This window comes from Nycticebus coucang, chromosome 6, assembly GCF_027406575.1.
Source record: "Nycticebus coucang isolate mNycCou1 chromosome 6, mNycCou1.pri, whole genome shotgun sequence".
In the NCBI taxonomy this organism is placed as follows: Eukaryota; Metazoa; Chordata; class Mammalia; order Primates; family Lorisidae; genus Nycticebus; species Nycticebus coucang.
Window position 1 is genome coordinate 80,668,513 of NC_069785.1, and position 25,268 is coordinate 80,693,780.

A 25,268-nucleotide genomic window follows, 5' to 3' on the forward strand; every position below is an offset into this window, starting at 1 on the left:
CTGTCACTAAGGTAAGGAAGAGGAAGAAGGCCCAAGATTGGTATCTTAACGAACTGCCCAGTGTTAATGATGATTACTTAACCACAGAAGTCCAGTTTCTAGAAACAGTATTTATACACACTTACATTTAAATGGTCTTGCCGTTGAGTCTTCCTAATTTTCTCTAATATTGCCAAATTTTCTTTTTCAATACCTTCATCCTCAGACTTTTTCCCACTAATAGGCTCTTCTTCCTTCATCTCATAGTGATCTAAGTCTTCTATATCCTACAAAAGGAAAAATATTACCTTATTCAAATTACTTTTTTTCAGTAGTTTCTTATGCAAAAGTTAAATTATTGATTCAACAGGAAACAGTAAAGAAAGAATATATCTGTTCCATGAAGAAGGGAAAAAAATCCTCACATTCAACTCAAAAAGGCTCCCTTCTTTTATATCCTGTATTTTACTTAAACCTAGATTCTGAGTAAAGCAGATTTAATAGCTTTACAAAGTCATAATTGTTCACGTAAGTCATCTTTTAAGTCTCATATAAGAACTTTTGAAACTGCAGCAGGGATCAAGAACCGTAATTGTTCCCTACTCAATCCTAGAATTGTAATCTAAGAAACTAGTCTAAGTTATCAACACAGATTTGGGCGTAAAAATGCCCATTTCAATCTTACAACCAACCACAGAACAAACAATATAGCATAATTATTTCTCTGTATCAATAAAAACTTTGAAATGAAAATCAGAATACAAAATATACAGAATCTCAATTATACCAAAATAAACATCGACAAAGAGAAGGACTTATACTAAAATGTTAATATTTGTTATCTCTGAGACATTTAATACTTTTCCTTATTTTCCAAATTTTCTGTAGTAAGCATATACTGACTCTTCCAATTAGAAGTCAGAAAAGGGCAGCACCTGTGGCTCAGTCAGTAAGGTGCCGGCCCCACATACCGAGGGTGGCGGCTTCAAACCTGGCCCCGGCCAAACTGCAACAAAAAAATAGCTGGGTGTTGTGGCGAGCGCCTATAGTCCCAGCTATTTGGGAGGCTGAGGCAAGAGAATCGCTTAAGCCCAGGAGGTGGAGGTTGCTGTGAGCTGTGTGATGCCATGGCACTCTACCGAGGACCATAAAGTGAGACTCTGTCTCTACAAAAAAAAAAAAAAAAGTCAGAAAAAATTTTTTGAATAATTCTAAGCCAACATGTTTAATTACCTGATTCTGTTCCCTCCTTTCCCCTATTATTTTATCTGCTCTTACACAAACACACTATACAGAATTCTTCTTTCCATACTAACTTAACTTCTGTGTTTTATGTCAATTGCCTTCCTGTCTAAAGGAGTAGTTACATATTATCTCTAAAGGAGTAGATACATATTATCTCTACTTTTTCAAGCAGACTAATTCATTGATTTCTAGACGAGGTTAACAACTACCTTCTGTCCAAACTCAATGGGTCTCTTTCTGGGAACACCATCTCTCCAACCCTTGTGACATTCCATTCTTATTCAAACTGTGCCTGCTCTACTTCACAGAGCACCCCCACCAGTGTGCACATTTTCAGCCCTAATCTTCTCTTTTATGCTTATTTTCTTCAGAGTTCTCACAAATGCTTTTAGTCTGTATTTCCCTCTCCTACACCTTCAAGCTGTTACAGTCCCATCCACAAAACGTCTTTACTTGAATATTAATCAGCACATCCCAAATTGAATTTATTATTATCTTTCTAAAACTATTCTCAGCACACTATTCTCTACTTCAGGGCTTCCCATCAATAATCACACCAAATAAAAAAAAATAATAATAATCACACCAAATAGAAACACTAGGCTCTAAGACACGACTTCTAATCATCTGCCTTTTCTAGCTACTCTTGCTTCTGATGACTCCAAAACATCAACCACCTCTCCCAAGAGAACAGCATCCAGGGCACCCAAACACATCATACCCAGGTCATTCTGGGCCTTTTCTACCACTTTATTTAATAGCCTAGAATATCTTTTCACCTATCCTAATCTAACATCCCCAAAGTCCAGCCTCCTACTTTCTAGATTTCCCTAAATGTTGCTGTCCTTGTTTATTATCTTATGAAGAAAAAAGGTACAGAAATTCTCCTAGTATACTTCATATTATCTTCTTCCTCATACATTGGATCCAGAGAAAAAGTTTAATGTTTTCATACAGTATATTCCATCTAAGTTAAAACGCAAACATTAAACTCTCTACCCTAAAGAGTCATATTCTATTGGGATAATTTTAAGACCCGCCTTACTCCCATACACAAAACAAGACTATAACTACTACTTCTGTCCTGAAGCATTCTAAAAGTATGTTTTGGATTAAAAATTTCCGAATCAAGACAATAAGGTAAAACTCAAATCATTCTAAGATTCAAACAGAAAAAATATTTTCAAATCAAGACCACAGAATTTATATACCTTCTACCCAATCAATGCAGAGACAGATCTTCATTCTGAAGTTTGAATTTAAATGCAAAGTTTCAGAGCCTGAAAACCTTGAAAATTGTATCAGTGACTGACAACTAAGTGGCCTAAACTCAGTGTTTTTGGAATTTGCTATACTAAATTTGCTATGGTCTAAATGTGTCCCCTCCAAAATTCAGGTGTTGCCAGCATGATGGTATTAAGAGGTAGGGCCCTTCAGGTGTGATTAGGTCACAAGGGTCCTTTGTCTTCGGTGAGATTAAGGCCCTCATTAATAAAGTTGCACACAGCATTCGGCTATCTGTCTTGCTCTCCTGGTTCTGTCATGTGAGGACACAAGAAGACCCTCACCAGACATCAAATGCCAACACCTTATTTTGGACTTCACCTCCAAAACCATAAGAAAATAAATTTCTGTTCTTTATAAATTCCCTAGTCTCAGAATCTGTTATAGCAGTATAAATAGATTAAGAAAAAATTCTTGGACAATTTTTTTTTGAAACAGAGTCTCAAGCTGTCACCCTGGTAGAGTCCCATGGCATCACAGCTCACAGCAACCTCAACCTCTTGGGCTTAAGCAATTCTCTTGCCTAGCCTCCCAAGTAGGCGGGACTACAGGCACCTTCCACAATGCCCAGCTATTTTGTTGTTGTTGTTGCAGTTGTCATTGTTGTTTTAGCTGGCCTGGGCTGTATTTGAACCCACCAGCCTCAGTGTATGTGGCTGGCACCCTATCCACTGAGCTGGGGGCACTGCCACACCCAACAATTTTTCAACAAGAGATGGTTTCACTGTTCCTGACAAGTAGTCTTAAAGTGTTCTCAGATTCACCTTTTATGCAAATATAGACCTTTTTAAACTTAGTAGTTCCTCTTCCTAAAAATAACCAAATATAGGTTAAGTACTGATTGGTATTAAATGTAAATACAATTTTAGGGGTAAATGTTAAGAGCTTTTATTTTACAGGAAATCAAATCCAAAGAATTCAGATAAAGCTATTTGCTCAAAGGCATATGATTAGAGGTAATGCTGGAGTTTGGAAATTATACTGCATTCCAAAAATAATGTGCTTTGCATTATTCCACATGAACACAGGTTTATAAAGCAGAATAGAGAATACTAACATGTTCAAAAATGAAGATATTTATAAAATGTTATTCTTACATAAAATACCTACTTCGGTCATCTCTTCCTCTTCCTCGTCTTCTGAAGTCACTTCTTCTGTTGTTCCATTCTGAAACAGAAAGAATTTGTCAGGGCTACACAGAACGAAGATGAACAGGCTGAGTACATTAGGAGACTGGTACCACAGTTTAGATACAACCTATCTGTCACTGCGGTTTCCACCAACCGAAAGCTTATTAAAATTAAAATATTTTTAAATCCAGCTTTGATAAGATCAGCTTTTGGAAAGTGAGACTGGGATCCAGAGATCAAATCAGACCAACAAAGATCTCAGCAGTATCCAAGCATCTGTTCTCAGATACTCATCTTGTATAATTCTTCAAGAAAAAAAATTCATTATCATGGAGGATATAACTCTTCTGGATTAGTGAGCTGGAGAATCCCACATGAGCATACATACCAGGCAGGGTATACGAACTCGTATTTGCTTAAAATCTGTATATCTTTAGACATTATTTGTCTGCTAGAAACTGAATAAGAATGAAGCAAGCAGCAGCTCCCAAAATGTTACAGTTCACTCCTTTTCACTTCTATTAACGTCTACATTCCAAATCAGACTGTGCTGAGTATCTAAAGAACATACCTAGCCTGAAAGTCTCAATGACAAAGTCATTTCAAAGCCTACCCCAGAGAATCTGTTTTTAAAAAGCAACCTGAGGTAATTTTCCTTCATTTTACAAATGAGAAAGCTGAGTCCCTACCCCTCAAAAGGGGTAAGTAATGTAACCAAAACACAAAGCCAGTTAGGGCTGTAAAATCCTCAGATGAATTTCATTTCAAGATGTGGCCTGGCCTTCTTTCCAGAACTCCACAAAAATGACAGAAGAATTTTATTTAAAATTTTTTTTTTAAAGTATACTGCAGCACTAAAAACCCCACGAACATAAGCAAGGTACCACCAATGAACCACAACTATAGGGAAGTGTTAGAAGACACAAAGTAAATAGAGTTAAACTACTGGTCTTGAGAAAGGCACGGAGAGGACCACTTTCCACATTCTTTGCTATACTTGTCCCAGCTATAGTTGGCAAAAATCACTCTCCTACATAGGACACCTAAGTTGATGGCTTCTTAGTAGATGCCAGAACCAGAGAAAAAAGAATGTTTCTAATATAATTCAATGCAGCAGCAAAACCTCACGTTTTTCAGTTCTGAGAAATGAAAAATAAGATCCCCCCACCTCAAAAAACAAAACACAAAACAAAACCTCACTAGAAGAGCCAGAACACATGGGCTTGACTGAACAAAGTGTTTATGATTAAGATCAACTCGTGACATTGCCTTAGAATAGAGAGAATTCTGGTTCTGAATGCTCCAAAGTAATACTAAAAAGTAAAGCCCCATACTTTACACAATTAGAGAAAACCACTCCAACTCCCAGAAAGAAAAAATATACAGAAAAAAGAATCGGGGCTCAGACTTTCCATTTGTTAACAATAAATACCAGAAGATAAAAGTGTAAAGAACTGGGAAGAGAAAGGCCAGGCATGGTTGCTCACACCTGTAACCCTAGCACTCTGGGAGGCTGAGGCAGGAGGATCACTTGACCTCAGGAGTTCAAGACCAACCTGAGGGAGAATGAGACCCCGTCTCTACTAAAAATAGAAAAACTAGCTGGATGTGTGGCAGGCACCTGTCCCAGCTACTTGGGAGTCGGGAAGAGACTGGAAAGAGAATTAGTTAGAATGATTTAGAGCCTCCTAAAGAATCTTTATTTAGCACCCTTTACCAAGCTTCATCAGGACAGGAACCACGTCTGGGTTTGTGTACTACTTGATCCTCCACACCAACTAGAGTGCTTTTTACAGAGTCAGATATTCACTGAACGAAAAAAACTGCAAGTATTCAAGGAGCACTCTCCATACACATTCCCACAAACCCTTTTTTTTTTTTTTTTTTTTTGCACAACGGAATCTACCCTGGGTAGAGTGCCATAGCCTCATGGCTCACAGCAACCTCAAACTCTCAGGCTCAGGTGATCCTCTTGCCTGAGCCTCCCCAGACCCAGGACTACAGACTCTGGTCACAACACCCAACTTGTTTTTCTGTTTTTAGTAGAGACAGGGTCTTGCTTTTGCTTAGGCCGGTCTCAGACTCCTGAGCTCAAGCAATCCACCCACTGAGCCACTGCGCCCAGCCCCACAAACCCTTCTAAAAAGAAAAAACAAGTATATTATTCAGGAATATAGTTGGAGGGCAGGGATCGGGGGACTGTGAAATACAAGAAATGGCAAGAAAAAGACTAGGTATGGTGGCTCACAGCTGTAATCCCAGCACTTTAGGAGGCCAAGGCAGGAGGATCACTTGAGGCCAGGAGTTTGAGATCAGCCTGGACAAGAGACTCCATCTCTACAAACAAAACAAAACCACAAAAATGACAGTAACACCAGTAGTTAAGTCTCAGCAATTGCTGATAAAGCAGCTTAGAAGTGACAGGCAATAGTGACTATATTGACAAACTAAAAACCTAGAAGACACCTGAAAATATTTCATTAAGTTTATTTCCTAGAAAAATCTTAGGTTAAAGAAGAAATTCATCCTCATGCCCTAGTAACCCAACTCCTTCCTAAGTATGTGCCCTGGAGAAATGTTTACACAAGGCACCATAGCATATGGACAAGAATCATATTTGCCTCCTGTGTGTATTAAAAATTAACAAAAGACTGTTCCTAATAGCAAAAAACTGAAAACACCACAAATGTTTATGTTACAGTCAAATGGATAAACATTTATGGTATAGCCGAACAATGGAATAAATACAGTAATGAAAAAGAAGTATAGCTACACTCAAGATGAACGATTTCCCCACAAAGCTGAGAACAAAGATGGGAAACACAACAGAATGCTTGAAAACAGTCAACAATAAACCATATCGTTCAAGGATGCATACATGAGTGATAAAACTAGAGAAAAGTAAGGTACAGATTAGCATTCAGAGGGAAGATGATCTGCAAGGAGCCTGCAGACAGTGTCTATACTGTTAATGATGTCTGAGACATCAGTATTCCCGGGTATTCACTCTGTTACACTAAACTTTGTTTTACCAATTTTCAATACATGTTATATTGCACAATAAGAGGTTTTAACAATGAGAGTAATGTGAACAAAAGATAGGATAAAACCACTTGGGCAAGACAAACTACTTGGAAAACCTAAATTTTAAAACTTGTGCAATGAAGTCTAATAACACTCCAAGAAGTGTACAACCTCTTAAATGTTTAAAAAGCAATTTAAATTACATTGATCCACTAAAGTGGAAAAAGCAAAATAAAAAGGAATAATTAAAACACAAGCAAAAAAGAAAACATACGACATTTAAAAAAAAAACTCTTATTTCAAAAGATCAATAAAAACAGATGAGCCGTAGACAAGTCATCAAGGCAAATGAAATAAAACAAGAATATAACCACATATGAATGTTATTCAAAAAATACATGTTCTGACAACTTTACAACAGTTTCAAAAGTATAGATGAAGTGATGATTTTTTTCTAGGATCTATGGTTACTAAAAAATGACTATAGAAGTAGAAAATCTTGACAGACCAATACATAGAAAAGACTCATCCAAAACAGATCAGGCTCAGATATTTATTTAAAGCAGGTTTTCTCCACCTCAACAATAGTGATATATTGGACCAGATAATTCTTTCTTGAGGGCAATTCCCTTGTGTGTTGTTAGATGTTCAATAACATACCCTCTACCCATGACATACCAATAGCACTCCCTCACCAAAGCCAGTTGTGACAACCAAAAACATCTCCAGGTATTTCCAAATGTCTCGTGGAAGGCAAAAATTACCACTGGTTGAAAATTACTGGTTTAAACGGTCAAAGATCATAGAAGATGTAAAGCTTCCCAAGTCATTGCCCTGCACAGTCCTGATACAGAAATGAACCAAGAGACTAAAGGAATAAAAGCAAAACTACATTACAATCTGACTTAATATAAAAGTTAAAAATCCAAAAATAAAGCATTACCATATCCTTTCTAACAGTGTTTATTTATGGGAATGCAAGAATGATTCAAAGTTAGGAAACTGTCATGTACTTCACAAATTATGTTATACCCATACTTAAAATCACAGGCACAATCATGGAAACTAAGGTAGATCTACATGCATTATGCCCACTTATGCTATCACTAAGTGAAAAACACAAGTTGGTTCTTCCTTCCAGAAGAAGGAAAAAAGTTGAACACAGAACGTATTTCCTTCCCGTAGTATCTCTCTCCTGAGGCTCTACTAGAATTACAGTGAAAAACAAACATGGTATAAACACAAAAGGAGAAAAGGAATGGGGTTACCAACAAAAAGAATTCACCGGGGAAGTGCCTGTGGCTCAGTGGATAGGGTGCCAGCCTCATATACTGAGGATGGTGGGTTCAGACCCAGCCCCGGCCAAACTGCAACAAAAAAAATAGCCGGGAGTTGTGGTGGGTGCCTGTAGTCCCAGCTACCGGGAGGCTGAGGCAAAAGAATAGCCCAAGCCCAAGCCCAGGAATTGGAGGTTGCTGTGAACTGTGTGACACCATGGCACTCTACTGAGGGCGATAAAGTGAGACTCTGTCTCTACAAAAAAAAAAAAAAAAAAAAAAAGAATTCACCTACATTAGCAGATGATAGTAAATGGAGGAATGGTAATTAACGAAGCAAAGCAAATAAAGATGCAGAGGGATAGGGCGGCACCTATGGCTCAGTGGGTAGGGCACTGGGCTCATATATCAAGGGTGGCAGGTTCAAACCTGGCCCTGGCCAAACTGCAACAAAAAATAGCCAGGTGTTGTGGCGGGCGCCTGTGTTCCCAGCTACTCAGAAGGCTGAGGCAGAGAACTGCCTAAGCCCAGGAGTTGGAGTTTGCTGTGAGCTGTGACGCCATAGCACTCTACCAGAGTGCACTCTACGCACCCTGGAGGGGATCCAGACTGAGACACCAGGTACACTGGAGAGTTGGAGTGAGACGCAAGACTGAAAATAGATTAATCAAAGCCTGCAGACAGAACACATTTTCTAGCCCCTCAAACATACAGTTTCCCCCCATTTCCTTAAGCAGAACCCAGACAGACATATCTACCTTAGGCAAGAGACCAAAAGATTTCATCACCAGAGAAACAGAATAGTTCTGTCATCCTGAAGAGGAGCCACGCAAAGAGGCTCGTGCGGATGAGATGTCATGCACAGAGAAAGACCATGTGAAGAAATGCCCAGACACCAGACCTGTGAAGAAGTCATCTCAGACTTTCCAGTGCAGTCCAGCGTCCAGATGACACCAGTACCAGCCACCATCTAACTGCACAGTGAGAGTGCCCAAATGAGACCAGCAGAAAAACTATCCAGCCAAGTCTCGTTATCCCATACAATAGCAAGGGACAAATGAAATTGTTGTTTTATGCCATTAAGTTCTGGAATAATTGGTTAAGCAGCAATAAATAAATAACCAAAATAAAACTTAAAGTTATTACTGTCCAAATAAAATTTCCAAAAGTTGAAGAAACAGTATTACAGAATTTAGAATTAAAAGAAAAAGAGGTAGAATTTAGTAGTCTTTCCAAAATCAATAAATAAAATGGAAAGGAGAAAGTGAGTTTAAAAAATACATATGAAAGAAGATGACTGAAGATTCCAAGTTTGGAAAGGACTATCCATACTTAGTACCCAACACAACCAATGAAAGAAGATCCACAAGACCCACAACTAAGAACATCATCGTGGTATTTCAGAACACGAATGAAGAGAAATTCCTAAAAGTTTCAACAGAGAAAGTCATACATAAATGAATAAAACTCAGACTGACATAAGGCTTCAACACCATCATTGTTAGTCTTCAAAATTCTGAGGTAAAATTATCTTCAACATAGAATCACTATGTATATATTCAAATTCTCAATCAAGTATGAAGACAGAACATAACAAAGGTTAACATTTATTGGAAATACACTATCCACCAGGCACTATTCTAAATAATTGACACGTACCACTCATTTAATCCTTTAACTCCCAGGTGGTGCCTGTGGCTCAAGGAGTAGGGTGCCGGTCCCATATGCCAGAGGTGGTGGGTTCAAACCCAGCCCTGGCCAATAAAAAAAAAAAGAAAAAGAAAAAAAAAATACTGCTAATCCTTTAACTCCCCCAAAATATAGGTACTACTACTACTATCTCCCCCATTTTGCAAATGGGAAATTGATGCAGAGTGATTAGGTAATTAGTCCAAAGGAATATGGTTAATAACCAATGGAACCAAGACTCAAACCCATAGTGGTCTAGCTCTAAAACCCAAACTCTAGACTGTATTTTTTCAGAAGCTAGAACTCAGAAAGAGTACCAATCCACGCTTTCTTAGTGTTTTTCTTGAGGATGTCCGCAGGCAAATGAGAAAGGGTTAAGCCAAGAAAGATGCTGTGAGATCCAGGGAAAAAAATGGATCTATTCTAAGAGAACACACAAGAAAACCTCAAGACGACAGTTATACAGCCAGCCAAGGGTGTAAACTACCAAGACTAGGGCAGAACAGAGGGAGAGCTCATAGAAAGGACTAAAACAATTTTTTTTTTTTTTTTTTTTTTAGTTTCTGGCCAGGGCTGGGTTTGAACCTGCCACCTCTGGCATATGAGGCCGGTGCCCTACTCCTTTGTCATCCTGGGCGCTGCCCAAAACATAATTTTTTTAAACTAAGAATTGCTATAAGGAAGACACTGAAAAACCTACAGTTCACAAGAAAAGAAATATTGTAATAGAAAACTTGACTCTATGCTACCAAGTCCTAATGATAGTGACTATTTACATGACTAAAGATAATGTTTTAGGCAAAGAAGATGGGTTAGTGAGTGGTATAAGAGCTCAATGCTCATTTCTTACAGTAAAAAGTCAATAGTTGATGCCTAAATAGGTAAATTTAGAAATCCAGAGACGTAGGTGAACTAGTGAAAATTTCTGTTGCATCTGGGTTATTCCTTAAGCAGCACGGATAGACTTATGAGACGGCACTCCAAGTTAAGATAATTGGCTAAGCAAAGAAGCCAGGAGCATTTATGGAAGCCAGGAATGTTAGCAACAAAAATGACAGTGGTAGGGAGGAGGCCAATTGTTGGCCTATCACAGTAAATACCAGTAGTGGCAAAGAATGAAAATCTTAATTTTAGTACCTAAAACAAAAACAAAAAAATTCATTTGAAACACAAAAATTAACTTCTAAATAAGCAGAATAATAAAAAGAAAAATCATCCTAGTTTTACTTTTGCTTGAGAGAGTTTTTACTTTACCTGACCCGTGGGTAGTGGCTGATCTAGGCTCTCAACATCCAGGTGCTTAGGAAGGTTATATAATCTGCAGAGTTCACATATCAACCACTTCAACTGCTGACGAAGCTACAAAACACATGTCAGTAAATAAGTGTCATGTTAAAGAGCCCTCAGAAGACATGAACAATGCTATGACTACTGCAATTAATCCAGGAGGAAACGGAAAAGTTTGCTACTGCTTGACTGCAACCTACAGATAAAATAAGTCTTTAAAATATTTTTAAGAGCTGCTAGTGTAAGAAAGTTATAGCAGTATAGGGTGTGATCCCTACAACTGATATCTAGCAGAATGACAACAAAAAAAGCAGAGGAAGGGAGTTCCAGACATTGTCCGATTTCTAGTTGCTAACTTTTCTTAGAAATTTACAACTTCAGACAAAAGAACATTAATGCATTAAAAGGCTATAAAACAGTGTTACACATGGATTATAGAATTATAATATTCCACAGTCATATGCATTTAAAAGTATAGACACAACTGTGATCTAGCAGACGGAGGCTAGGACCTTGGATATGATACCTAATTCCCTGAGTTTGAGTCTGCCCACCTGTAAAACTAAAATTTAAAACTTTTCCAGGATGGTAGATTAAATGAAACTTATGAAAACACTTGATGATTAGTAGGCTCTTAAGTATCTTCAGATCTTAAGTATCTTTAAAAAATAAATAATTCACTAGGACAACTAACTACAAAGAGTAACTATAAATTTCCATTTTAAAACTGATTATTTTGTAAACAGAAATAAGCAAGGTAAACTACATGCAGAAACAGGTTTTTCATTGTTTAATTTTTTTTCAATGTGTATGTAAGTTTATCAATTATGTTTTAAGAAGAACAGCTAATATGTGGTAGACTCAAATGGGATATAATAAGGCAACTTACTTCACTCGGTCAGAAATGGTTTCCTAGCTGTCTCTGACCAAGAAAAGAGAAGAGAAAGAAGCAAGTTTATGGCGTAAGAAAGACACAGGATTAGAATGGGTTAACAAAGCAAAAACAAGCCTCTCCAAAGTAGACAAAGGAGCAAGTGGAAATGAGGAAGGCTGAACAGTAAATTAGCATCAAACAAAAATCCTCATACTTAAAAGGAAGCAAAGCCCCACAGGGGATTTGTTATCCATCCAATAAGCTCTGTTTTATGCTAAGTACATAATGAAGTAAGATCTGGACACTCCAACCCCTGGCACAGGAGGAGCTATAGGAGACGCAGTGGTATGGTGGAGTCATACCAAATGAGAAAAAGAAGGTAGTACATGTTGTAGGAATTTAAATTTTATGTTCTTGCCAAAAAAAAAAGTATCTGAGGGATGGGGGGTTAGAAAGTAGTTGGACAGGTCTTAGAAACTTACTAGATAGTTCTAAGGGTGTCAGGAACAGTGGTGTGAAAAAGAACTGGATGATAGTTTCCACATTTGGGCATGAGTGACTAGTTTCATTATTGCATTCTGTACGCCCACAACACAAAGAGATTTGCTGAGGGAAACGTGATAAGGGTGGTGGAGTGCTAGGAGGCAGATGAGTGGAAATTTAAATGTCATTTGGAAACCCATGGCACATCCAAGTGATATTCCTTTAACACATATAATACAAAGAGAGATATATGGGTTTGAAACTCAAGATAAATTTTAGCTAGATACAGATTTAGGAATCCCTGGAATATAGGTCATGACTTAAGTAATGGGAATGGAAAAGATTACTCAGAGAAAGCACAGACTGAGAAGAGAAGAGGCAGACCAAGAAGAGATCAGAGGAAAGCAAGGCAGAGTGATAAGATAAAAGCAGGAGGCAATCATCTGATGGGAGTCCCATTAGATTATCAGTTCCCAGAGGTCAGGAATATGTCTTGTTTTTTTTTCTTTTTTTTTTTTTTTTTTTGTAGAGACAGAGTCTCACTTTATGGCCCTCGGTAGAGTGCCGTGGCCTCATCCAGCTCACAGCAACCTCCAACTCCTGGGCTTAAGCGATTCTCTTGCCTCAGCCTCCCGAGTAGTCTTACTTGTTTTTAATACCCACCACTCATCATGGAGTCTGGCATAGAATCCAATCAACTTTTCAAAAATACTTTTCTGTGTTCTATTATTAACAGTTTTCTGTATCCACCCAAAAGGGAAAAACCAAGTATAAAAAAGCATTGTGATTTTTTTACAACATTGAATGCAAAAGGTTTTTTCACACACAACATTCTATGTCTTAATTCTACGCCACAATTTTTAATCAACTATCGGTGAACACTAATAAATGTTTGTTGATGGAGAAATATTTCAACAAGAGATCAACAGTATCAAAAGGCTGTAAGGGGTCAATTTTGGAAAGAAAAAAGAGCCACTGGATTTGGCAACTAAGATTTTTCTTTTTTTTTTTGTTTTTTTTTGTAGAGACAGAGTCTCACTTTATGGCCCTCGGTAGAGTGCCGTGGCCTCACACAGCTCACAGCAACCTCCAACTCCTGGGCTTAAGAGATTCTCTTGCCTCAGCCTCCCGAGTAGCTGGGACTACAGGCGCCCGCCACAACGCCCGGCCATTTTTTGGTTGCAGATTGGCGGGGCCGGGTTTGAACCCGTCACCCTCGGTATGTGGGGCCGGCGCCTTACCGACTGAGCCACAGGCGCCGCCCAGATTTTTCTTTTATTAAATCATAGCTGTGTACATTAATGCAATCATGGATAAGAGATAAATTTTACTGCAACAATGAAGGCAGAATCCAGATTATAAAGAGTTAAGTGAATTAAAGATGAATTGCTTATTTCCTCAAAAAACGAGACTGAGAAACTGGCAGAGGATGACTATAAGATACAGTCGGAGGTGAACTATTTTTCCTTAATTCAAATATATTTACTTTTTATAAAGTTAGGCCCAATTTTATATCCTATTTAACTTTAGGAGCCTTTTTATGTAATATTTTAGATACTGAAAAATAATTTGATTCATTTCTGCTATTTTAAAACTGGTGTCTTTAGATCTTTAAAGGTGACCTCCTAAAAGGACACAGCAGTTAATGGTGCTGTGTCTGTCACTCTTTCTCATCATCCCTTTGCTGGAGAATGGGAACATATGTCTGTATAGCTTTTAATTTTTATTTCTTACCTTCATGACTCTCCATGCCAGCCTTAACTCTTCAAATATATTCAAACTGATGTCCTTCTGTTCTTAATTTAAGAATAGGTGTGTTTAAAACAACCTATAACCTATTTCGACAAAAATCTTGAGTTCAGACTCTTAATGTTCCCAAATGGCCAGTGCTCTCCAATTATTTACAGAATAATCTATTCCTTTTTTTTTTTTTTGGTTTTTTGGTTTTTGGCCGGGGCTAGGTTTGAACCTGCCACCTCCGGCATATGGGACCCGGCACCCTACTCCTTGAGCCACAGGCGCCGCCCAGAATAATCTATTCTTTATTGAATTAAAATACCCCCTTTACTTTATTCTAAATCAGTGGTTCTCAACCTACCTAATGCCGCAACCCTTTAATACAGTTCCTGTGGGTTGTGACCCACAGGTTGACAACCACTGCTCTAAATCCTCATTTGCATGACTCTAGTCCTAAACTTCTATTGCCTTTATTTGGTGCAGGACCAGTACACAATTTTTTTATTATTTTTTTTTTTGAGACAGTCTTACTATGTCGCCCTCAGTAGAATGCCGTGGCATCACACCTCACAGCAACCTCAAACTCTTTGGCTTAAGTCAGTCTCTTGCCTCAATCTCCTAAGTAGCTGGGACTACAGGCATCCACCACAACACCCGGCTATTTTTGTTGTTGTTTCTGTAGTTGTCACCGTAGTTTTTTAGCAGGCCCAGGCCGGGATCGAACCCACTAGCCCCAGTGTATATGGCCAGCACCCTAACCACTAAACTATGGGCACCAAGACCAGTACACAATTTGTTATTTAACATCTGCTTGAGCAAGTCTCTCTTTTTCTTCCTTTTGGTGACAGAGTGTCACTTTGTCACCCTCGGTAGAGTGCCGTGGCGTCTTAGCTCACAGCAACCTCCAACTCTTGGACTCAAGCAATTCTCTTGCCTCAGCCTCCCAAGTAACTAGGACTACAGGCACCCACCAAAATGCCCGGCAATTTTTACAGATAAAAATCTCACTCTGGCTCAGGCTGGTTTCGAACCTGTGAGCTCAGGCAATCCACCTGCCTAGGCCTCCCAGAGTGTTAGGTTTACAGGCGTGAACCACCATGCCCAGCCTTTAAATTTTATTTTTTATTTACTCTTTTAAACAAATTTTAGAGTCATTTCGAGTTCCAAAAAAGTCTGCTGAGATTTGTACTAGAATTGCACTGTATTTATAAATTAATATGAAGACAAGTGATACATTTAATATGAAGTTCACCCATCTCGGAACATAGTATTCAAGTCTCAGTCCACTTAGAAAAATTTTATAGTTTTATTGATATAAACCCAGCATATCTAAGTTTATTTCTGGCTATTTTTATTGTGATTGTCAATAAAATACTTTTATCACTGTATCGTCTGATTATAACTGAAATTTGGGAAAGCTGTTGATTTTTATATAATATAGCTTTTACAAGTCATCTTAATTTTTTTCAGTTGGTTCCTTGGGATTTTTCTTTTTAGTATAAACAATCATGTCACCTGGAAATGTTTTAATTTTTTTGACAGGACCTTTGTGACATGGGAAATACAATAATGTTAAATTTCTAAGACATAAAACTATTTAGAATGTAACTTCAAACATATATACAAGGGGTTATGAATTTTTTTTCTTGTAAAGGAAAAAAATACTAGTAGAAAACAGCCATCATGTCAACAGTGGTTACTTTGAGAAACTATGGGAGATTTTAATTTTTTTTCTTTTTTCTTTTCTAGTTTTCTCACAATGGCTGCTTATAGTTTTATAATCAAAGAAAACAGGTTTTCAAAATTTTTGTAAGATGGAAAGTTACATTTCTTTATATATTAGAAAAAACCTTTCTATTTGAACATTTTTGGCACTTACTGCAGACTTACAATCCTTGAAAAAAAAGAACATTCCCTAACACTAGTACAGGAGTCATTCAATTTTCCTTCTCATCTACCTTGGTCTTATTCCATTTCCCACCTTGGCTAGTGGTCTCTCCCAAAATGTTTGCTTACTTCAGTGTTTAGAACTCAGGGAAAAGAGACCCCTAATTCCTAATCTAAAATAAGGCTATACAAGTGGGAAATAAAAAAGGAGAGACCGGGTGGCACCTGTGGCTCAGTCGGTAGGGCGCTGGCCCCATATACCGAGGGTGGTGGGTTCAAACCCGGCCCCGGCCAAACTGTAACCAAAAAATAGCCGGGCGTTGTGGCGGGCGCCTGTAGTCCCAGCTACTCGGGAGGCTGAGGCAAGAGAATGGCTTAAGCCCAGGAGTTGGAGGTTGCTGTGAGTTGTATGAGGCCACGGCACTCTACCAAGGGCCATAAAGTGAGACTCTGTCTCTACAAAAAAAAAAAAAAAAAAAAAAAAAAGGAGAGACCAAGTAGTAAAGAGAATTTGAAGGACTTAAAAAACATACACATCCTGGTTTTAACCCCTCTAAGATTATCAAATAATCATTAATCATGCTTTTATAGCACATTATCTCTTAATACTTAATTGTATAAAATGTTCTTAAAAAAAAAAAGTAGCTTGGCTTATTTTCTCACCGAATTGTTGTTCTTTGTATCTTCTAGACGTTCCAGAACTGATGTCAGATTGGGGTCATCAGAGTCCACAAACCATATGGGTGAAGAAGATGGGTAGGATTCCTGTTTCAGAGACATCTATGTTAAACACATTTACATACAGCCTGACAGAGATATAATGAAACCACATTACTAAATGTCAAGAGGATCATGGATTTAAGTAACTTATCAGAGGGAAAAAAGGCAACACATTAAGGGCAGCGCCTATGGCTCAGTGGGTAGGGTGCCGGCCCCATATACTGAAGGTGGCGGGTTCGAACCCAGCCCCAGTCAAACTGCAACAAAAACTAGCCAGGTGTTGTGGTGAGTGCCTGTAGTCCCAGCTACTCAGGAGGCTGAAACAAGAGAATCGCTTAAGCCCAAGAGTTTCAGGTTGCTGTGAGCTGTGATGCCATGGCATCTACCAAGGGCGACATAGTGAGACTCTGTCTCAAAAAAATAATAAAATCCTCTACTCACTATATTGCTTGTTTTCTGAGTAGTGTAATTATAGAATTTGAGATTTTTCTTTGCTTGGAAAATGGACCCTAAAGTTTATTCCATTTAATTTTGTTTTTTTCCAAATAAAGTTTCATTTAAGATTAAAAGGCAGAATGTAATTTCTAAAGGAACAGATTTCTTAAATGAAGTTAATATTAATTCTTTAAATATACCAGATGTCAGACAGCAAAACAAACAGTAACACGGGGCTGCCAGAGCCCTTCCACTTGCCATAGCAGTTGGACTTTTGAGACAACCATTCTCCTTGCATACCCATGGTCTGTGTGCCATAGCTCCTAGAATCAATGATGCTCTTGCAGTGCGGTAGGCAGCCTCTCAAATGGCCCCAACTGGACGTATTCATACCCTTGTAAAATTTCTCCCCTCGACCTATTGACACCTTTAACAGAATACAGGAAAAGTAATGGAATGTCACATCTATGATTAGGTTGCAAAAACAGGATAACGTCTGCCTTCTCACTCTCTCCTGCTCTATTGCTTTCTCTGATGGAAGTTGGCTGCCAAGTGGTGAGCTGCCCTATGGAGAGGCCCACATGGTAAAGAATTGAAAAGGACTTCTGACGAATTGCCAGCTAGCAAATGAGGGTCTCAGTCCAACAGGCTGTGAAGAGGTGAATCCTGCCAACTATGTGAGTGAGCTTGGAGACGGATTCTCTTCCCGTCTAACCCTGAGGTGACTGCAGCCCCCACCAACACCTTCACTGCACAGTAAGAGACCCTGACCCAGCATACCCAAGATAAAACTGCACACTGACATCTGACCCACAGAAACTGAGATGTTTGTAGTTTTAAGCTGCTAAATTTGTTATAGGGCAATAGATATCTAATTCAAACACCATGAAATCCAGTATTTACTCCACCACATGAACTGAATACTACCATGAAATGCTATCAATACATATATATTTTTTAAACACAATTATGTGTTGATTAAAAAGTTAATGAACTAATAAGCATTATGTGCTTTCATCCACTAACATTTACTTTGTTCATCTGTGCTGTTTCCTATTAAGAATTGGGGAAAAGATTACTAGATATTAGGTGCAGAACTAGGTTTAAGTTAAAGCACTGCTTTCAGAAGTATAATCTTCATTATAATATAGCTGAAGCCACAGAAACTGAATGTTTTTAAGAAAGGCATTTTACCAAACATTCTTTTAAGAAAAAGAAATTGTATTGAAGTAGGACATGAGTAAAGGTATTAGTAGATCTGTATAGTAATGGTTTATTTTTCTATTCTCATTTCTCTAACCCTTACTGTGTCCCAAATCCCGTTGCAGGCAAAAGGTAAACTGTCTTCAGAATGAGTACTGTTCCTCAAGAAAGCCACTTATTGAATATTACATTTTCTTCTTCAAACTCTTCAGCCTACTTTGGGAACATACCATTTAGATCATTTTTACTGTTTTAGTTTTGTATTTTCTTTAGCCTTAAAAGAAAAAAAAACTAGATTTTTTTAGTTTTTTTTTAGTTTTTTTAGATTTAGATTTTAGATTTAGATTTTTTTAGTTTTTACTAGACAACACTAAGTGTTGTCTAGTAAACTTCTGCATAAGCAAAATAAAATATACATTGTTGCTATAGCCTGAAACATATTAAGAGAACTGCAGAAACATTAACTGAATTCCTTTCCTACCTCAGACATGTTTTTCAATTCTGAACATGATAAAATATGATATATAACAGGTCTGAATACCTTTTTCTTTTTTTTTGGCCAGGGCTGGGTTTGAATCCGCCACCTCTGGCATATGGGACCAGCGCCCTACTCCTTGAGCCACAGGCGCCACCCTGAATACCTTTTTCAAATGGTTCCCAAAGGGGGCCCTCAAACCTCTAAGTCCAAACTGTATTTCTTAATCCCAGAAGAAAAAAAAGTAATTTTATCAGAAGGACATCTGCACTGGAAAGTCTATTACAGTTCAATTCACAATTGCCAAGACATGGAAGCAACCCAAGTGCCCATCAACCTATAAATGAATTAACAAACTGTGGTATCTGTATATTATGGAGTACTATTCAGCCATAAAGAAGAGACTTTTTTTTCTTTTCTATTTACCTGGATGGAGTTGAAGCACATTTTTCTTAGTAAGGTATCACAAGAGTGGAAAAACAAGTATCCAACATACTCAATATGAAACCAATATAAAAACAATTATACACCCACAGGAGAAAAAAACACAAGTATATTCAAGTGGGGGGAAAGGGTAGGAGACAGAGGAAGGGGAGGAAGGAGATAGAAAAATATAAAAATAAAAATAAGTCCAACTATTTCTATAAGAATACTAACATGTTGGCGGCACCCGTAGCTCAGTGGGTAGGGCGCTGGCCACATACACTGAGGCTGGCGGGTTCGAACCCAGCCCAGGCCAGCTAAAACAACAATGACAACTGCAACAAAAAAATAGCCAGGCGTTGTAGTGGGCCCCTGTAGTCCCAGCTACTTGGGAGGCTGAGGCAAGAGAATCGCTTAAGCCCAAGAGTTTAAGGTTGCTGTGAGCTGTGATATCACAGCTCTCTACCAAGGGCAACATAATAAGACTGTCTCAAAAAACAAACCAAAAAAAAAAAAAAAATACTAAGATGTTGATATTTGCAGTAGTGGTACAGATAGAGTGATAGGTGAAACTGCTGGTACCTTAGCATCAGTGAAGACAGTAACACCAATACCAGCAGTCACAGTATTCTTCATCTCTGTGCACTGGAGGTATTTAAAAGGAAGAAGACAAAAGAGGTCAGTTTCACTTAATAACGTCTACGATGAAGCAGTAAAAATGAACTTACTAAATCTTGGTCCTAGGATATTGCCAGTGATGAAATGTGATATATACCTGAGTACTCTTACAGACTACGTGAGAAAAAGCACTTGCGTGACTGGCTTGAGGTGAACTATCCACCTCGATGGAACACCATCATTACCCTCAAAAATGAATGACAAATAATGGTTACTCCAACTTGGATTTCTGGCAGATGTTTTCTCAACAATGAATGAAGAGAGTCTGTCATTTCAAGGAGAATAAAGGACAGTACCTATTGTCAATAATAAAATTCAAGCTTTTAAGCAGTCAGAATGTTGGAAAACTTGTACCCACCACCATGAACTAGATGTCTTCCCAAGAGTGTTCTCATAAGATTGAGGGCAATATGAATTATGTTTTGATATTGTATAATAAAAATGTATCAACATTTAGGTCTCAGTGAACCAGTATTTTCCAAAGGGGAAAAGATCCACTCAAAGTTCAAGACCAAGTTTTAATGGAGTATCAAAGAATATCCACAACTATCTAAAATGGCTATTAAAATAGTCCTTTTTCAAGCCAGATATCTGGGAGACTGGATTTTGCTTGCATCATTTCAACCAAAAAACACAAAACAAATTGAGTTCAGTAGACGAGAGACCAGATATCAAAGAGATTTGCAAAAAATGTTAAGACTGTGCTACTATTCTCACTGAATTCTTTTAGTTTAGAAAATATGGCTCTTCATAAAGCCATTTATAATATATATAGTAATTTTTTAATCAATGTTTTAAATATTTCTACTGATAAATAACAGATAAAACCTATATAAACAAAGGCTCCTTAAACCCTCAATATATTTTGAGTGTAAAGGAACCCTGACCTCAAAAACTTTGAGAACTGCTACCTTCCCCATCTACCTTCCCCACTCAACTAGAATTTCTTTCTTGGAAGAAACATCCTTTTACCATTCTTTACTAACCTTTGCAGCTCCATTGGGACTAGTCTTGCTACCTCCATCCCATCTTTTTCCTTCTCTCCCATGACATAACACCTGACCAAAAGACTCTACAGCCAGCTCCACCTTAGCTGTCAAGTGGACTAAGCCAGGAAAATTCAGGTCTTTCTTGAGGCTAGAGAGCTCTCTTTCTGGGAGACCTGGAGTCACAGGGACAATGTTGGCCAATCTGGGGTAGTCAATATACATCTTGCCTTCATCAGGAGTAGGGCGAGTATATGGAGATAAATCACTTTCTAAAAAGTCATAGAAAGTATACTTTCTGCCATGGCTATCAGAATACCCTCTTCACTGCACACTTGCTAACATTTTTCTCAATCTGATAAAAGCTGGTACCCAGAAGGAAAAAAAAATTCCAATACAATATAATTTCTAGAAACCAAATGAGCAATAAGTCACCACTTCTAGGAAGGTTTCAAGAACATGATCTACATTCACAAGCAATTAGCTCTAGCTATTAATGTTCGAAGCATTATTTATGACAAAAAAAAAAGCCCTAAACACATTTATATGTGCAGTACTAGGAGACATGACGTACAGTCATACGACAATTGAAGCCACTGTACAGGAGAGTATGGTAATGACACAAATCTACAATATTGTGCAGTAAGATAGATTACAAAATAATCTCATTTTTTTAAGAAAGGGGGGAGGGAGTAAATATAAGTGTAAGAGAAAGAGATAGCCAGAAAGATATATACCAAAATTGATAGTGGTATCTTCTGAGTGGTAAGATGACAAGTAATTTTCAGTTCTCCTTACAGATTTCTAGATTCCTTACAATAAGAATGTCTTATGTTCTATATTATATATTTCTACCACTACCCCTGGAAACTTAAACCTTCACAAACAAGGTTCAGGTTTGTTCAATGTAACATTTAAAAGACAATCTACAGTATTTTGAAAGACATGTAAAATTCTTAAACCTATATATTAATATTTTCCATCTCTCATATACTTCAAGCTTTGCAATTTTTATAAGATTAACTGAGCTTTGTATCTATCTTGAAAAGACAGTTTTCTTACGATGGCTTTTAAAATGACCTGTGATATGCCAATTTTTAAACATTAGATGGTGCTCAAAAATCCCAATAGAAGTCAGGCAGTTTTCCTTAACAGGATGTTTGCTTCTAACACAGCTCTTTTTTAAAAACCAGTTATGAAAACTTTAAAGACTTAAGTACATACAGAAAAACTGTCCAAGCATCTAATTATTCAGGTCCTTTGTTTCTACTCCATTCTACTGTTAGTTTAACAGTGATTTTAAGGCTCGCAGGATGAAGTTGTCCATTATGGCCAACATGAAGGTTACTGTAAACAAACAACTTCAAACAAGTTCACCAACCCCACCATAAACTTGTCCTAACATGGGGTAACACAGCTCAAAGTTCATCAAGCCAACGTCTTTGCCTATGACTGCTTAAAAATAAATTTCTGTATTGTTCTACATAAATCCACTAAGAGACCAAGGTGTGGCTCTCTTTCAAGCATAAGCCAGCAAAACTGCCTGGCAGAATGCTCAGTTTTTGCTGTCTTTCCAAATGGTAGGACACAGCCATCTCCAGGGATTTCATAATTTGGAAATTTGTGCACATACTTCTTATTGAAGGTTCAGAGACATAGCTGTTATAATTCTTCTAGAGGCCAATTACAGAATAGTACTTTCACACTTTGTTGTTCAATAAATGGGAATGAAGAATGAAGTAAACTGGCAAAATTACCATATAGTACCTTAATAAAATTTGAAGTGCTCTGACATATAAAAAACACTAAAAATAAACATACAGAACTATATACTATTCCCTGCTAATCATTTTACAAGTAAATAATCAAGTACCTAACCCAGAACCCACAAAATCAGAGTAAAAATACTAATACATGGTTAAAGAAAAAGGCATATATACGCGCCATGATTTTAAAAAATAAGCTTAAGTATCCAAACACAGGCAGCAAATTATAGCTACTCAGAACATCATTCTAAGTGAACTGAGGCAGAGAAAACAAAGGTGCTAAAGAGGATTTGGACCACCTGAGCTACAAAAACCCACTGGATAGTTTCTTTGGTTCTGAGTCTCAGAATGATCAACTAGAGCAGCGCTTCTCAACCTGTTGATCGTGACCCACAGGAACTGTATTAAAGGGCCATAGCATTAGGAAGGTTGAGAACCACTGATCTAGAAGAAATCACTTAACTCTGTTACAAAGGACTGGGGGAAAAAGGACCCATCCTTTATCACTCTGGCTCTCCAGTATGCTTTACATTTTGCAATTCATTTGCCCACTCCTCAACGAGCTGACATTCACCTTACTATCCTTTTCCATCTAAGATTAACCCTCCCCCCCCCCAAAAAAAAAAAGTTACTAAGGGATATACCATTCACCAAAGAGAAATCTAAGGGTCCTCTTCATATATCTGTTCCTTTCAAGGAAGGGCATAAAAATGGGGATGGAGCAAGATAGATGAGCACTGGGATTTTGACATTATAAACTGGCTGGATAAATGAAAACAATGATTTCTTCCAGCCTGAAAGTACCACTTAGGTATTTACCATGACAGTTGTGATATTTCCAAATGTTTCTCCATATGTTCAGTTTGGGAATATAATCTGTCCCATGAGGGTAAACCAAAGAAAAGGTCTTTGGTTCCTCGGTCAAGATTTGTTCATTATTTCCTTGTACAACTTTGGCTCCTGGACTACTTTTTATCAAGGTGAAGACTAGAAAAATGAAGTTAACAGCATTGCCTCATTTCCCATGAAAAGCTGTTATACAGCATTTTCAAAATAATGTGTTATTCAGCCACAAATGACCCCACCACTTTTCTATTTGCATACAGCAGAATGGTTACCGAAGAGCATTCCTATATGGTCTCTTGCAGGGCAAAAAGTATTACCTGTTTTATACAGAAACACAATAGAAGAAGTGATTTGCTTCAAGTCCTAACTACTAAGTAAAAGCTAAACCTATCCCTTCCTCCTAGATTCGGAGTTCCAACATCTTTAAATTTAGTATCTTGCTGCTGGGAAAAGGAACTTTTTGGCAATGAACAGAAATTTAATTAGCTCCCCAAAAAGAGTTCCACCAAAAGTAGCCTAGCAAACAGGCTCTCACACAGAAAAGGAATGATTTATGCTATACAAATAACATAAAAAATGAAGTTTCATCTGTTTACCAGTAATTTACTTTAGATGTTTTTCTCTAACATAGCAATTCTCTACCAAGAGTCCCCATATGCCAACAAGTCCATAAAAGGAGTAACGGAGTTGCAAAATTAGGTAAAATACTTCAAAAGGACTAAAAGAAAGCTATATACTAGCTTCCAATAAGGCTGCACAGGTCATTAAAACAAGGTGTTTTGCTTTTAGGTGTGATCATAACAACTGGATGTTAGCACTCACTAGCAATTTCACTGTTTACTGAAAATAATAAAACCATACATAAGTTTGTGTAGCTTGAAGTATTACAACTTCACAGAAGACAAGTAATAAAAAGAACTCCTTCAGATTTTAAAAAAAGCATTCTTCTCCCCTTATATTTAAGATCAGTACAAATCTGTGCTAAATACAAGGGAAATTAGCTTAATCCCCTTGGCTTAAAGAGTAAGACATCTATGTTTGGATGGGCTTTTTTCCCATTTCTTACGCTGTCTTTCATATGAAGTCAATGTACAGATTTCCTATAAGCCTTCAATGACCTTTTTGTACCATCCATGAATATTCTTGGTATTATCTCTGCAATTTTTACAACCTCTTGGCAGCAAACTCACAAGGTAGTTAAGATTTCTGTTCAAAATAGAATATAGCTAGAATGAGGCCATATAGTCAGTAAAACAAATATTTACTGAGCGGAAGGTGAAAAGCATAAAGCATAATTGAAGAATATTTTCCCTTGCTACCGTAAAAAAAAAAAAACCTCGCCAGCCCCATATGCCGAGGGTGGCGGGTTCAAACCCAGCCCCAGCCAAACTGCAACCAAAAAATAGCCGGGCGTTGTGGCGGGCGCCTGTAGTCCCAGCTGCTCGGGAGGCTGAGGCAAGAGAATCGCGTAAGCCCAAGGGTTAAGAGGTTGCTGTGAGCTGTGTGAGGCCACGGCACTCTACCCGAGGGCGGTACAGTGAGACTCTGTCTCTACAAAAAAAAAAAAAAAAAAAAAAAAAAAACCTTTTAAAAAAGACGTAAGGCTAAAAAACATGATAAATATAACAAAAATTTAAAAATAAAAATAATAAAAACAAAAATAAAAAAGATATAAGGCCAAATGTAGTAGCTCACACCTCTAATTCTAGGACTTTTGAGAAGCCAAGGCAGGAGGATCACTTGGGACCAGGAGTGAGAGTAGCCTGAGGGTAACACAGTTAGACCCCATCTCTACAAAAAAAATTTTTTTAGTTTTAAAAAAAGACTTAAACACCCCAAG

General features: G+C 37.8%; 1 protein-coding gene across 6 annotated transcripts in view; it reads right to left on the reverse strand.

The window, feature by feature from the left end:
- UBE2Q2 (ubiquitin conjugating enzyme E2 Q2) overlaps positions 1-25,268 on the reverse strand; it is a 58,196-nt gene that overhangs the window by 29,112 nt on the left and 3,816 nt on the right. For 3 of the 6 annotated variants that reach the window (XM_053594202.1, XM_053594197.1, XM_053594199.1), the window contains exons 2-6: positions 19,735-19,797; positions 16,560-16,661; positions 10,883-10,987; positions 3,619-3,675; positions 126-266 (exon numbers count right to left, since the gene is read on the reverse strand). In XM_053594202.1, the coding sequence (XP_053450177.1) occupies positions 126-266; positions 3,619-3,675; positions 10,883-10,987; positions 16,560-16,661; positions 19,735-19,797 (468 nt within the window). The remainder of the gene's footprint in view (positions 1-125; positions 267-3,618; positions 3,676-10,882; positions 10,988-16,559; positions 16,662-19,734; positions 19,798-25,268) is intronic. The other 3 variants (XM_053594198.1, XM_053594200.1, XM_053594201.1) reach the window with 3 other exon arrangements.